At 34.2% G+C, this 14685-nt stretch overlaps 1 protein-coding gene across 2 annotated transcripts in view; it reads left to right on the top strand.

The window, feature by feature from the left end:
- FGF14 (fibroblast growth factor 14) overlaps positions 1-14685 on the top strand; it is a gene marked incomplete at both ends in the record, with an annotated part of 341505 nt that overhangs the window by 238781 nt on the left and 88039 nt on the right. For both annotated transcript variants that reach the window (XM_083361728.1, XM_083361729.1), the window contains 2 exons: positions 9178-9288; positions 11601-11704. In XM_083361728.1, the coding sequence (XP_083217854.1) occupies positions 9178-9288; positions 11601-11704 (215 nt within the window). The remainder of the gene's footprint in view (positions 1-9177; positions 9289-11600; positions 11705-14685) is intronic.

Genomic DNA, 14685 nt, shown 5'->3' with positions numbered 1-14685 from the left:
ATTTTTCAAAGAAAATAATATAAATAAATATTCACAATTCTTAAAATATTTCCATCCATTTCCCTATTGTTAGTGGGGCTGGGATGTCTGAGGGACCTCTTCATCTGCCCATCCCACCAGATGCAAAAGAATGTTAGTGGTTCCATCATCCAGGGAGCAGGCCCTAGATGGCAGGCCATTTTGGATGTGGCGGCTGCATTGTGAAATCTCCTCACATACCCACACACCCACCCCCGAGATGAGATTGGCCTCATCACTTCTGAGCTTTTGGAGGTCCCTCAGGCCTGGGGACCCCAGGGCATGGGTGAGTTTGTGAGCTGGTACTGTTATTACTGGCATCCCTTCATCTATTATTTTCTTCTTTCGTTTAAATTTGCTTTTATAGTTTTGATATTTTTTAATAATTATTTGAAATAGTTTTATGTAATGATTGTTTTATATTTATTGTTTCATTGATTGTTATACTGCCCAGAGTCATTTTCTGTACAATGGGCAACCATAAAAATTTTATAAATAAATAAATTAATTAGTAAACATTCCAATAAAGTACATTGTTGCATCTACTTGCTTATATTTATTTTTCCATCAGCATATAATTTGCAATAATTTTCATTATGAAACACAACTTTGTCTTTGATATAATTCCTTTTCAGATCTATATTTCTTATTGCACATACAATTTGCCTAACATTCATTGCAAATCATTTGGTTTTCTGCTAATAATATAATGTAGTTTGCATGCCAAAATGTACAGAGATTCACAGCTCCAATTAATACATCTCTACTATCACTGCAAACATCCCCTTTTCATTTATTCATAGATACATTAAATAGCGATGGGGACATTACATATATTTGTTTTATACTATGTAGAACGCTGAAGCATTCACTAAAGCATTCCAGTTTTGTAGTCATCTTGTTACTTTTTCCTTTGTAAAGGAAAACAGTGATGGCTTTCTTGTAATTGTCAGACAGCGGTATAGTCTTTACATGCACATTAAACAAATTGCACAGCCACTTCATAAGCAAATCTATATTTTAATATTTCATCAGTTATCTTATCTACCCCTGCAGCCTTACCATTTTTCCAATATATGTGAACAGTACAGATTTCATTTTCATCATTTTTCCAGGACACTAACATTTATAGCTTCAGTTCAGTTCCACTCTATGGAATGATAACACTATTATTTTCATAGGAAGCTCTAAAATACCCTTCCAATTTTAGCAGAAATAATTTCATTAATTTTTCTATTCCATTCACTGGGCTCTAGGCCCCTTGTTCATCCCTTTTCACCCATTTCCAAAATAATTATTTGAAATTAACATCACTACATTTTCTGTGCTTTAACCGTTCCTTATTTTCTTCAATCGCATTGGTTGGAATTATCTTTCTCCCCTCTATATAAGCACTATATAATATATTTCTCTCATCCTCATTTTGAAGCAGTTATTCTCTCTTTTTCATAAGCAGTTTGTTTCTTCATTCCATCAAGTATCCTTTTTAGGCTTCCCATTAGCATAACTTTGCACTTTGTAACATAATTCTTTTCACTCCATTCCAAACAGTTTCCACTGTTGCCAAGGTACCATCAAATAGTCCATGCGTTTACTGATACAAACTCATGTATATTAATCAAAATATTGGAATACATCTATATAATCCCTTTATTTTAAAACAAATGCAGTAAGCCAGTTGTGCAAATGCTGGATTATGAATCAAATGCTGGATTAGAAAGCCAAAGTATTTGTTATTGGACAAAATGCCAATTCTATACTAAATAGTAATTGAATGTTTGCATTTTTTTCTACTATTATGAATATTCATAAATTCAAGTATGTGATTTTACATATTTATAAATGTATTTATTCATAAATGCAAGTCATAAATTTATTTTGGTAGATTTATAAAATTTAACATTTAAATTTGAGTTTTAAAAGGTGATAGTAACACTGAGGCATTACTATTATTATATATCACTTTAATTTGAATGACTCTAAATGGTATAGAGTTAGAGCAACAATATTTATTTTTTTTTATTTTTTATTTTAATTCCATTTATATCCCGCCCTTCTCCGAAGACTCAGGGCGGCTTACAAGCTTAGCAGTAGCCTTCATTCTATGTATATGCCTCCTTATTAGGGCTTTCACACACCCCCAAGCGGCATTATTACAAAGTCAGCTTAATTGCCCCCAACAATCTGGGTCCTCATTTTACCTACCTCGGAAGGATGGAAGGCTGAGTCAACCTTGAGCCTGGTGGGATGCAAACCTGCACTAATTGCAGGCAGCTGGTGTTACTTAAGGAGGCATTAGCCCACTGCTCCACCAAGGCAATATGCAGTATATTGATATACAATATAAATGTAAACAATACATTAAATATAATAATTTTACATAGAAGTCAAATAAACTGAGTTCTTGACTTTTAAACTTTTATTCATCTTAAAACTAACAGCACCAGCTCTGTGAGAGAGGTTGAATCAATTCCTGTTGTTTTGTTGATGGGATCTCAACATGAGTTGTACAGTATTTTTCATAAGTCCCAGAAATATTTCAGTGCTCTTTGATTCAGAACGGTGCACTTTCAATTCATCCAGTAACTTTAAATTAAGTTTTAAAAAAAACGCGTTCCCATTCTTAACTTTAGGACTTGTGGTAAATTGGTAAAGTCTGTTTCACTCTATTTTTTGTACCAGTCTTATTGAAAAAAACCACTCTCACTACTTAATTGTAAGAACTAGCAGCCTGTTTTCCTCTCTCTGACTATAGATGTGTGGATGTATTATCCACAGGCAGCTTGGAAATTAACTTTTTATCTCTGCCTTATAAAAAACAAATAAGCCAACCTTTAATCTAGAAAACACTTTGGAGCATTATGTTTGGTGGTTAATGGAAGAGTATTTTATTCAGTTTAAGTATTGATCTCTGATTAAAACATTGGGGTTTTTTGTCTCTTTACAAGACAAAACCATAATAAATGTCAGTGGTTCTTGAAGAATATTCATTTCTTTTTTTATTACATAAACTGATATAAACAATATCAGGTTTCTGATAAACTGGTTGGAGATCATAAGTGTAAACTTGAAATGACTTAGAAGCTCCCATCATTATGATTCCTAATAAAATATACCCATTTTTAGCAGTTCAATGGATCTTTGTCTCAGATCCAAAAGACCAGATTTCTTTTTTGGGTCACTTTGGATTTCAATGTGTCAGACAAAAAGGTTTAGCAGCAAGGAAGCAGAAGCTTGTTGAGCTGCAGACCATGGGATAAACTTAGGAAAAATAAATTCTGCAGCCTCTCTTTATGAGAAAGAAAGTGACATATTTAAAGTGAAAACTTGAACATTTCTTCTTCATGATAACACAATTGTTCTGATAGAAGAGAAGATATGCAGTTCAGGATTGAACTGTGGAGTCTCTGGTGCTGTCTGAGCTTCATACAATTGTTATGAAAAAGACAAATATTTCATTCATTCATTCATTCATTTTATTTTTATCCCATCTTTTATGTTTATAAATAACTCAAGGCAGGAAACATTTCTAATACTCCTTCCTCCTGTAACAACTCTGTGTAAAAAGGCATGTTGTTGAGCTGAAATTATTTAACCTATTTGTAGATGTAAAAACATAACACAATATTTGTTGAATTTGGCAATTCAGCATTGCACTATTTACAGGAATAGCAGAAGGAAATGAAAGATGGGTGTGCATTGCCAAAATACCATGTACAATAAAATGGGAAAGACTTAGTTTGGCACACACCATACCTTAGAAATAAATATTGATCCTAGTTGTTGTATAATTATTGTGTAAGATATATATTACAAACTGCTGGCTAAACTATTTGGAAGATAGATGGATTCTTTTTTTGCCAGAACATTGGCTGTGTCATATTTTTTCCCCTTTCTCTATGGCAGTTCTATTTCAGTCTGTCAATACATGCAAATGTGAAATGATATGCAGGTAATCAAGTGGTTCATTTCCATATTTTGTGCAACTCACACAAAGAAGAACCACACACACAGTATATGCTCTCTGGCTATGCTAACAGCATTTTGAAATGATGCTTTTGCATATCTAAGCAGAAGGAATATATCACTTCATCTCATGTACTCTGAAACATTCTGGCAATGAATAAATGAAGTTAATAGCAAGTTAAGAAACCTGCCACTCTACATTATGGAAGATGCTTCCTGTATATAACAACATAACATTGGCTGTTTTTCAGAATGTTGTAGTTAGCGTTGCAAATTAAGCTGCTATCTACAATCTATCTGCCCCTTCCAAACTCTTCATGGATGATCTAGGACAGTGGTTCTCAACCTTTTCTTCACCCTGGATCCTCTAAATACTTTTTGTGGCCATGGATCATGACCATGAATCATCAACACTTAACTCAAAATTTAAATCATAACATTTCTTCAAGACTTTGTGAGTCTTCTGTGATGACATCATGGACCCCCAGGAGTTCGTGGATCACAGGTTGAGAATCACTGATCTAGGACATTTTATTTCTATTGAATTTTCCCAATAGTTTAGAAATTAAAATTCTAAAGGGATTTGAAATGGTGTAGCTAAATCAGGAGTGTTAAACTGTCGGCCTGCGAACTGGCTGCATCATATGGAGGCCGTGCCCACCCAAGGTCCGGCAGTGCAAAAAAAACCAATCATGATATGTCGCGACACGTCAAGTGACATGGCAAGTTTGACACCCGTGAGCTAAACGAATTGCATTCATTCCTATTATATAGGTAGAATTGTCAGGTGGGAAAATGGGTTGTTTTCTAGCTTCCCAAACTTTTAAGTCAGTTTAATTCTCATAGCTTTGGGATATAAAATGAGTTATGAGAAATTATATGAAGCTGATACATGAATGAATGATATAGGCAAAAAGTATATCAATTTGATGACAATTCCAATATTAAGACTGAATATTCCAAATTATTTTTTCTCAGTTACAGACACTATTGTATATGTCTATCTTTTATTATTTGTTGTTCTACTTTAGTCAGAAGAAATGTAATCAACTGGTGTACATATATTTCTAAATTACTAATCATATTAATGCAGAATGGTTAAGATTCTGTACAATTTATAAACAAGTTGATAAATAGATCTTGCATTCTTCTATATCTTTGCCCTTTTGGAGGTGACTAAATTAAAATGGATTACATGGTTTGATTTTCATGGAAGATCATTCCATGCATGACAGTTTTAGAATCACATACTTCCATGAGTGATGGAGATTTTAAGTTACTTATTAATTATACCCTTGATAGAAATCTACAGAATATTTTGTATTTCCTGTTAGAACTGATTAGAAAAAATAATACAGACAGTTCCATTGAGATTTGACATTATACATTGTCACTATATGGGCCAGTACAACAAGGAAGTATATTCATTTTTTGAAAATACCATTTGTCAACATCTTTTTAACTCATACAACATAAAAACTAGATATCAGTTCTACTAAGCCGTTCTACTCAGTAAGTATTTATTTATTTAATTATTTAGTAAGTAAGTATCCATTTTAAATAGTAGTTTTTGTATAAAATGTATATTACGAAAATATATATTAGTAAATAAACTACCAAAGTCATGGAATCATACTCTTCTGTATAATTTTGTGTTTAACTAAGATATTTGCATATTTAATAATTAAAATTTCCCCCCATTTTTTTAGATTTAAAATATTTCTTCTATTTCATGAAGTTTCTGACTCTCATATATAGTGAGACAATTGCAGTCTCACACACTGCTGTTATATATTGTAGAGAGGTATAGAGATAGTTGGTAAAAAAGCTTTCAAGATTCTGATATACAGCCTGTATCAATAAGAGTATAGTATTAGTTTGGTATCTGTTTCCTAACCTGGTCTACCTTAGACACCTGGGATATATCAAGCATGGGGTAATGCACAGTATATGACTGATGAGAAGAGCCATAAACCTGTTTCTATAGCACGCACTTTATCATATTTTTGTTAAATATTCTAAAATAGAAGAGTTTAAAAATAAAATATTGTTCAATTACTAATAAAAAGTAAAAGATCTAAAAACAAAATTAATACAAATGCCTTTTATTTTCTTTTGGCAGTCTACATGCAATAACATGGACTTGCAATCTTGTTAAAGATCGGGTTATGTAACATTCTAAGATCACTAAGTTACATTAGTTTTGAAGGTCATCATTTAAGTCTTGGTTGCATGGAAATGATGGGACAGTGGAATTACACTGAATTTTGCTAAATCTTGTTTATAGCATTTGGAGAAAAATAGAATCTTATTAAGCTTACTCTGAGACAAACATTTTTGCTGATTGAATTTTTAGCTACTACAATTTAAAGGTAATATCATTATCTTTGATATGTTTTACATGCAAAAGTGATGAGTTCATTCTCTGGCATCCACAGGAATTGCTAGGAAACACTGATGTCTCTAATCTTAGAAAATGTTATTTAGTCAGTATTGAATTAATTGAACCAGATGAACTAATAGTCTGTTATAATAAGACAACTTTATTTGTAACAGAGTAATTATTGTGTCATATGAGCAAGACTACGATAGAATTTGAACCAAATTCTATAGAAATATAAATCTGGCACTTTAGCTGATAGGTCCTTTCAATAGCTAATTAACTATTTTGAGCAAATCTGTATCACAAAAGCACTGTATTTTCAAACAGAAACCAAAGACTGATTCCAGTATTATGTGTGAACTTTTATTATTACAAGGCTTTTTCTGCTGACTACATAGTATACACTGCATTTAGATTGTCAATTTTTAAATAAACTTTTTAAACCTATAAGCTGGTTTGATTCCTGAATGGAATAAGTGGTTATTTTTTTTATTCATAATTGCATTCTTGATTGTGGGAGTTTCTTTAAAATCTAGAGTTAGCAATAGGAAGAGACTTATATACTTATGTACCATTTCACAGTGTTTTACAGCCCTCTCTAAGTGGTTTATTCAGAGTCATCATATTGCCCAAAACAATCTGGGTCCTCATTTTATTGACCTCAGAAGAATGGAAGGCTGAGTCAACCCTGAGCCGCTCAGGATCAAACTGTTGGCAGTTGGCAGTCAGTAGAATTAGCCTGCAATACTGCATTCTAACCACTGCATCACCACAGCTTTTAGGTCAACAAGCAATTGAACTACACTTAGGTCCCATTAAGTTCACAGGATATTTGGGAAAAATCCCACCAGATTAAAATACACTTGGTATTGCATTCTGACTTCATTCTAATACAAAGATTGTTATCAAAATGTGATATCCAGTGTCTGTTAAATTTAAGCTAAATGAAGTTGACCTTAATGGTGTTTTAAATATTTGTGTGGGTTTAATTTATTGTTAACTTTTTTGGACATTGATTTTGATGGAAATGGGAGAGGAAATCATTTAATATTTAATGTTCTTTGGTAAAACTGTGTTCATTATTAACTAATCAACTTACCAAACGGTACCTTTGTTAACAAATTAAGCATCTAGCTGGCCATGGTTGGCCTTGAAAAACTAAGCCAGATCTAATTGATACTTCAATGGGAAACACCAAGAAATACCAGACTGTACGCTAGAAAAAAAGGCAGACTATTTCTATATTACTATTAAGAAATTGATGTGTCTGTTCATGAAAATAATTAAAATCATGCAATTATTGAACAAAAATAAGTTTTTCTTTCCTTAGTTTACATTATTCATTCGTAAATATGGTCTCATTTGAGTCAAGTTTAATTTCTCATCTGTTCATGAAAAGGTCAGAAATCAAACTTGATTCAAATGAGACCATATTTATGAATGAATAATGTAAACTAGGGAAAGAAAATTTTATTATTGTTCAGTAATTACATGATTATTAGCATGTTCAGCTTATGCTAATTCTTCTACTACATTGTAATAAAGAGCATCTACTCAGTTTAATTCTTAGAAGCATTTAAAGAATATTCCAGAGCAAGGGTAGGACCTTTTGGGGGGGGAAAGTCATCTTTAGATAAAGGTTGACAGGATGCATTGCATTTAGTTTAATTTTTGTTGCAAGAATTTAAAAATATGTATGATGTACTGTTGTGTAATTCCTACAAGTAACAGGATTTGAACAAAAGCTGGTGAGCTGTAACAGGTGCTGTTAAGAGAAGAATGAGAATTAACTTTGTACTAGGAAATGGAGATGAGTAATTGAGTAAAAAGCCTCTATTTGAAAAAGCAATTAAAGTTAAGATCCCCCCCAATATTTCTGTATTTCTACTTCATAAGAGTTTTTTATTGCTAAGTATGTTTCCCAGTGTTAGACTTTGCCATATCTTATGAGCCCAAGAACCAGCCAATGAGTTCTATATACTTTCATTGTCTTACAAGTAAACATTTTCACCAAAATTTAGCTAATTTTCTTTTGATTCTGTGGGGAAGAAGAATGAGATATTACTGTGATGTTTTTTTCTGTACAGAGATGAACCAAGTGTGCAAAAACCTACATAGTGCACCTCAACATAAAAAAACTCCTAATAGGATAAGAAAAATGTTGTAATTTTTCATCTGAAGCCATTGACAATTCACAGGATATTAGTAATCAGCTGATAGAAGACTGGAGTACCGAACAATTGTCTATTTATTATTACCTCTTATAGTTATTATAAACTGTAGTGGGAAAACCTTTTAAAAATGTCCAATTAACTTTTCATGATAAAACATTCTTTTTGCCCATTTCATTGCTATTTTGGATCTAAAATTGCATTAGCTATTTGATTGTACTAGCTGAAAAGCAGGCTTTAAATATAGCCATGTGTAGAGAGTAAAGGAAGATAATAATGCTTGTTAGATGGACAGCTCTATAAGTTAGGTTGGCAAATAAATAATGAAGGAGAAGCATTACCTAGGCAAAAAGAGGTGAAGTGTTTTAAAGTTCAGATAACAAGATTCAGAAAAGCAGCTGATGCAGATACCTCTTTAAGTTAGTGATGTATAAAAAGGAACAGCACAATGAGACTTGCAAGTTTATAGCCAATCCTAGTAAAAGTAGCTTTAATCTTCCTGTGGAGTTGATTTCCTGGTCAGGTATGCCTAATGGGGCAGACACCTGGTTCTAATGTACCTTATTTCTGAAAGAAAGTTATAGAGACATCTTATGTAAATGTATTGTGACTAGTGACGATATATGTTTGTCTTTTCAGATCCCCAGCTCAAGGGCATAGTGACCAGGTTATATTGCAGGCAAGGCTACTACTTGCAAATGCACCCAGATGGAAGTCTCGACGGAACCAAGGATGACAGCACTAATTCTAGTAAGTGCTCTAAGAAACTATTCATTACCTACATACTTACACACACACACACACAATGTAGAGTTAATCATTCCAAAATGAATATCCATCATTTGTATGCCTTCTGTGTTTTTTTATGGCTCCTGATATGCCATTTTTAAAATCATGTCTCTGTCTGATATCTGCTGATGTCTTCAGAAAATGAAAAGAGCTCTTCTGCCTCACCGTAATCTTTGAATAAGATTAGAGAGTGCTCTACTCCTGTCTGCCAAAGATGGGAGAAGCAATGCTCCAAAAATACATTTCCTCAGTTTGAATTCTTCAAATACTGCTTTCTTCTTCAGCAGTCTTTGCTAAAATCTAATGAAGGAGGACTTTCTTATGATGGCCTGAAATCATATAAAGAAAAGTGATCATTACCTAAGAATTGCCATGGATAGAATGATCACACAGCTCTATCAACATTTTAGAATAATAGAATAACAGTTAGAAGAGACCTTGGAGGTCTTCTAGTCTAACCCCCTGCTCAAGCAGGAAACCCTATAGCATTTCAGACAAGAGGCTGTCCAGTCTCTTCTTAAAAGTCTCCAATTTTGGAGCACCCACAACTTCTTAAGGCAAGCTGTTCCACTGGGTAATTCTTCTCATTGTTAGGTAATCTCTCCTTGGTTCTAGTCTGGTTTTCTCCTTGATTATTTTCCATCCTTTGTTTAGCAAGGAATCTAGTACTGATTGTTTTATGAAATAGTTGTAAGGGTTATTCAATTAATTTTTTCTTTGAATTTCCCCAAACTGTTATATAGTTGCTAAATATCATGATTACATGTCTATAAAAGACATTTCCCCTTATTTCTAAGGTTTGTTTTAGTCTCTGTTTCTCAGGTTTTTCTCATGCTTAATATATTTGTGAATGTAGTTTTTCTGAATACTAGGATTGATATCCGCCTCAAAATGTACATTCAGCATACACAAATTTATTTATTGATTTATTTATGGATTTATGTAGCCACTCAGCTTGTAAAAATGCAACTCTGGGTGGTGTATAGTAAAAACAATACAATATCCTCGGCAATGAAACACAAAATCAACAGAGATAACAAATAAAAAGTCAAGGCACATCACTATATCCTCCACCTCTCAATTCATCTAACATCTTGACCCAAACGCCAAGAGAACAGACAAGGTCTTCAAAGACTAGCAGGGTCAGGATCAAATTTCTGAGGGGAGATATTTCCATAGGACAGGTGTCACAACAGAAAAGGTACTTCTCCTAAATCTCTCCTGATGGCATTAACTCAAGAAGAGGCTCTGCAGCAGGCCAATTCTGCTGAAGCATGCAGAGTGGCAGAAAGATCTAGAGACAGACAATCCCACAAATATCTTGTGAACCATGAAGGGCTTTATAGGTAACACCTGTCACCTTGAATTGTATTTGGAGGTCTACTGTGAGCCAGCACAGTTCACTAGCTAGAGCAGGGGCAGGCAACCTTGGCTCTTTTATAACCAGTGGACTTCAACTCCCAGAATTCCTGAGCCAGCCATGCTGGCTCAGGAATTCTGGGAGTTGAAGTACACGAGTCATAAAAGAGCCAAGGTTGCCTACCCCTGAACTAGAGGTATCAGATGGGTTGCCAAGATGGAGAAATTATTTTGTTATGTGATGAATGGCTGTACCACACTGTTCGTTTGTTGCACTATGTCCATTCATGAAAACTAGTAATTGAACCAGAATGTGACCAAAATACAAATGTATTTAAAGGTAACTTAAAGCTCCTTCTGCAGTAGTCTAAGAATATATTTGAATTTTGTTGTTTTATTGTTCTCTTATAATATATTCAGGGTCAAAATTTGGCCTGGGTTTGCACAAGTCAATGTACTGTAAATGGCTATGGTGTAGTTCAATGGATGTGTGAACCTCATGACCATTGAGTAAAACATGGCTTAGTGCAAGAATGAACATTTTTTTTGAAGTGTGTGGAATAAAAAGTTTTTTTAATTGCTAAAGTATTGTTCTTAACTTTTCCATAAATCTTCCTCTTCAACAAAGAAAACACTGCCTTGCTGTCCCTGGAAAGACTGTGATGATCAAAAATGGGCTGCAGGGGTGGGGGGCTGGGGTTCACATTCTGATCAGAAGCCAAAAGTGGCCTCCAATTGGTGTAGCAGGTTTTATGAACACCGCTCCTATTACTGTAAATGGAATTTCATTTCATTACCTATTTTATCTGTCATGATAGTGTATATAAAATGCTATACGCTATGCTTATTATGTCAGCAATATTATTTCATTTATGTCTTTGCTTCCCTGTGATAGATCTTCTTTATTTTTACAGCATTGTTCAACCTCATACCAGTGGGACTTCGAGTTGTTGCTATCCAGGGTGTAAAAACAGGCTTGTATATAGCCCTTAATGGAGAAGGATTCCTTTATACATCAGTAAGTTGTTTATTATAGCTGTTGGTTATAAAGCAAAGCCAATTCAATCATAGAGCTATACCTTGGGATTCCTACAGGAAAGACAAAATAAATTCAAACGATGTATTTTTATTTTAAAAGTTAGATCATTCATATTTTATTATTCTGTATTAACCTAGTAAAAATGGAAGGTCATAACTAGGATAAGAAAATTCTTTGACATACAGAAGGCAATTTAAGGCAAACTATATCAAACTACATTGGAATAACATTGTTTTGATTTCAATATTTTGAGCAGAATAAATGATTAATAACTGTATAGTTTTCAATTTGGAAACATGGTGAAATGGTAATTTTTAAATACAAAACACGCAGACTGTTTAATGTGATTTTTTATGTTGGTATGCCTAGCAGATGCATATTGTTTCTATGCCTTTTTCTTATTGAAACATAATATGAGGTTTTATTTGTACAGTATGATTAGTAGAATTGGAACCATTCAAATCAGCATAATTAAATCAATTAATAGGTTGAAGTCGATGCACCAGAAATATATTTTTCTAGTCCTGTGAGAATGGGGAATGACTTCAACAGCTAAGAAGCAATAGAAGAGAGGGTCTTATTCCATATATTAGATAGATAAGAATGGGGCCATCTGAGTTCATTGTGGAAGAGCAAGATTCACATTCTTTTAAAAGTCAACATCAGCATCTTGAATTAAACAGCAAATAAACAGATGATATAGATGTTCCACTGTACCATATTCTCTCTTCCTCACATCATTTAGCAGCTTGACCGTTGTAGTTGCCATTTTATGGCACCTTTAGGATAATCCTGAAATCAAGGTGTTATGATCAAGGCATGGATAATTATCACTAAGTCTGATTGGTTCAGAAAAAGTCACAGTTGGCACATTAGCTATATGTATGCAAGTACACTCATCACAACTATTACTAGCAAATCTGATAACAGCTGAAGATCAAGGGAAACTCCTAAACTGCAAACCTGCTCTTTTGAGATATGTGCAAGTCCATGCCAGACACATTTCACCTCAACCTCCAAGTCTAGTTTTCTCTTACCTCTTCTTATCTGAATTTAATTTCAGCTTATTTTTATCCAGCTCTATTATCAAAATTAATCAGTATGCAGAGATATTAATTGCTGCTTTGGGGTTTGATGACAGAGAAGAGTAGAGATAATCTCATCAGTCAACTATTTGTAACTAACTCTAAAGCTCTAGACAACACATCTTAGCAGTTTCATGTAGCAGTAGTAGACAGGGCAAGATATAGATCTCTGAGGAATTCTATACAGCGACCATCAAGTTGTTGAAAAGTATTCCTCCAGCACACCTGGGTATGTCTTGACAAAAAGGAGCAGAACCATTGCAAAACAGTGCCTCCTAGACTACAAATTCATTGAGAGATTCCAGAAAACTAGCAGGGTTGCACCCTCACCCTCAATTTCCTATCTAAGTCACAAAGAGATGACCAAAGCAAGGCTCAACATTAAAAATATTTAGCCTGATATCCATGGGCACCCATGACAATGCTGAAATCAAAGATATACTTGTTTAGCAAGGGACCCAGTATTAGATTTCCACTAATGCAATGGGATTCTCTCTTGTCTTCTTTGGCCAAGTTCTCTTCTCTTTTGTTATTTAGAAGTAGATAAAGTGGTATCTAGGTATTCAACTGCTTTGAAACTCATCAAATTTGATACTTGACACATTTTAATGTGAAAATTTTGTCCTGGTACTTATTGTTTGTTTGGTACTTGATATGCAAATTAGAGCTTGTTAATATCAGCTGCCTCATGACTCGCTACCCTTTCAAGCCAAAACAAAGGCTTATCCATTAGTCACTTGGTTTGTTTGGCACTCGTTTTTAGTATTCGTCGCACCTCCTGGATCCAGTTAATGATGAATACTGAGGTACCACTATATCTGCATCTCTACCAGTGAACTATAGCTGCTTAATTTTGAGATGCGATTGCCTGTGGCCAATTATGAACATGGCATCATATAATTGCTAATCTGATTAAAGTTGTATGCTTACAGGACTTTTCTGTTTAGTGGGTCCCTGCAGTTTGCACACCATAGATGCTTATATATGATATATGCTATATATGATATCTCCTCTGTTTAATGATATAGACATAAACACTAACTTTCAGCAGTGCCTGCCATTTCATAGCATATTTATTTATTTATTTATTATTTAGACTTATATACCGCCCTTCTCCCATAGGACCCAGGGCGGTTCACAAGGCGATTAAAACAATATAACAATACAAAAGTTAATAACAAATTAAAATAAATTAAATTATCCTTAATTAAAATCTAAAACCCTTAACTCTAATTAAAAAAACCCAATTACAATAGGTTAAAAATTAAAAGTTCTCAGTCCTGGCCGGAAAGCTCAAAGAGCCAGGTCTTCAGGTCCCAGCAGAACGAACAAAAATCTGGGGCAGTCCTGAGCTCTACGGGTAACTGGTTCCAAAGGGCAGGCGTGCCCACAGAGAAGGCCCTCCCCCTGGGTGTCGCCCTCCGGCAATCCTTTGCTGACGGCACCCTGAGAAGGCCCTCCCTGTGGGAGCGCACAGGACGAAGGGAACTTGATGCCGGCAGCAGGTGTTCCCTCAGATATCCCGGACCCAAGCCATTTAGGGCTTTATAGGTCATCACCTATATGCTTTAAAGAATATGAGCTATTAGAAGAGGTATTTGATAGTTCCTTATGGTTTCTACATGTCCTGCCTTAAAATATATGCTGAGTTGCTACTGTAATGATTTATTTTATTTAAATAAATATTAAAAATACTATGAAGTTCCTGTTAGCCTTCATATTCATTTGTTTGGCATAAATGAGGGTGTTCCCAAAGTTAATTAGAAGGAAATGTTCAAATGACTTAATACTCATCAGGGTAAAAATTTATCTTGTACAGCATCTCTGTATTATATACTGAAGCATGACATATGTAGTGTCTACATTTTTTGTGGA

The sequence above is a fragment of the Vipera ursinii genome (genome assembly GCF_947247035.1).
Source record: "Vipera ursinii genome assembly, chromosome: 4".
Classification (NCBI taxonomy): Eukaryota; Metazoa; Chordata; class Lepidosauria; order Squamata; family Viperidae; genus Vipera; species Vipera ursinii.
The sequence above is the reverse complement of the archived record's forward strand: the minus strand, read 5'-3'. Positions and strand labels throughout refer to the sequence as shown.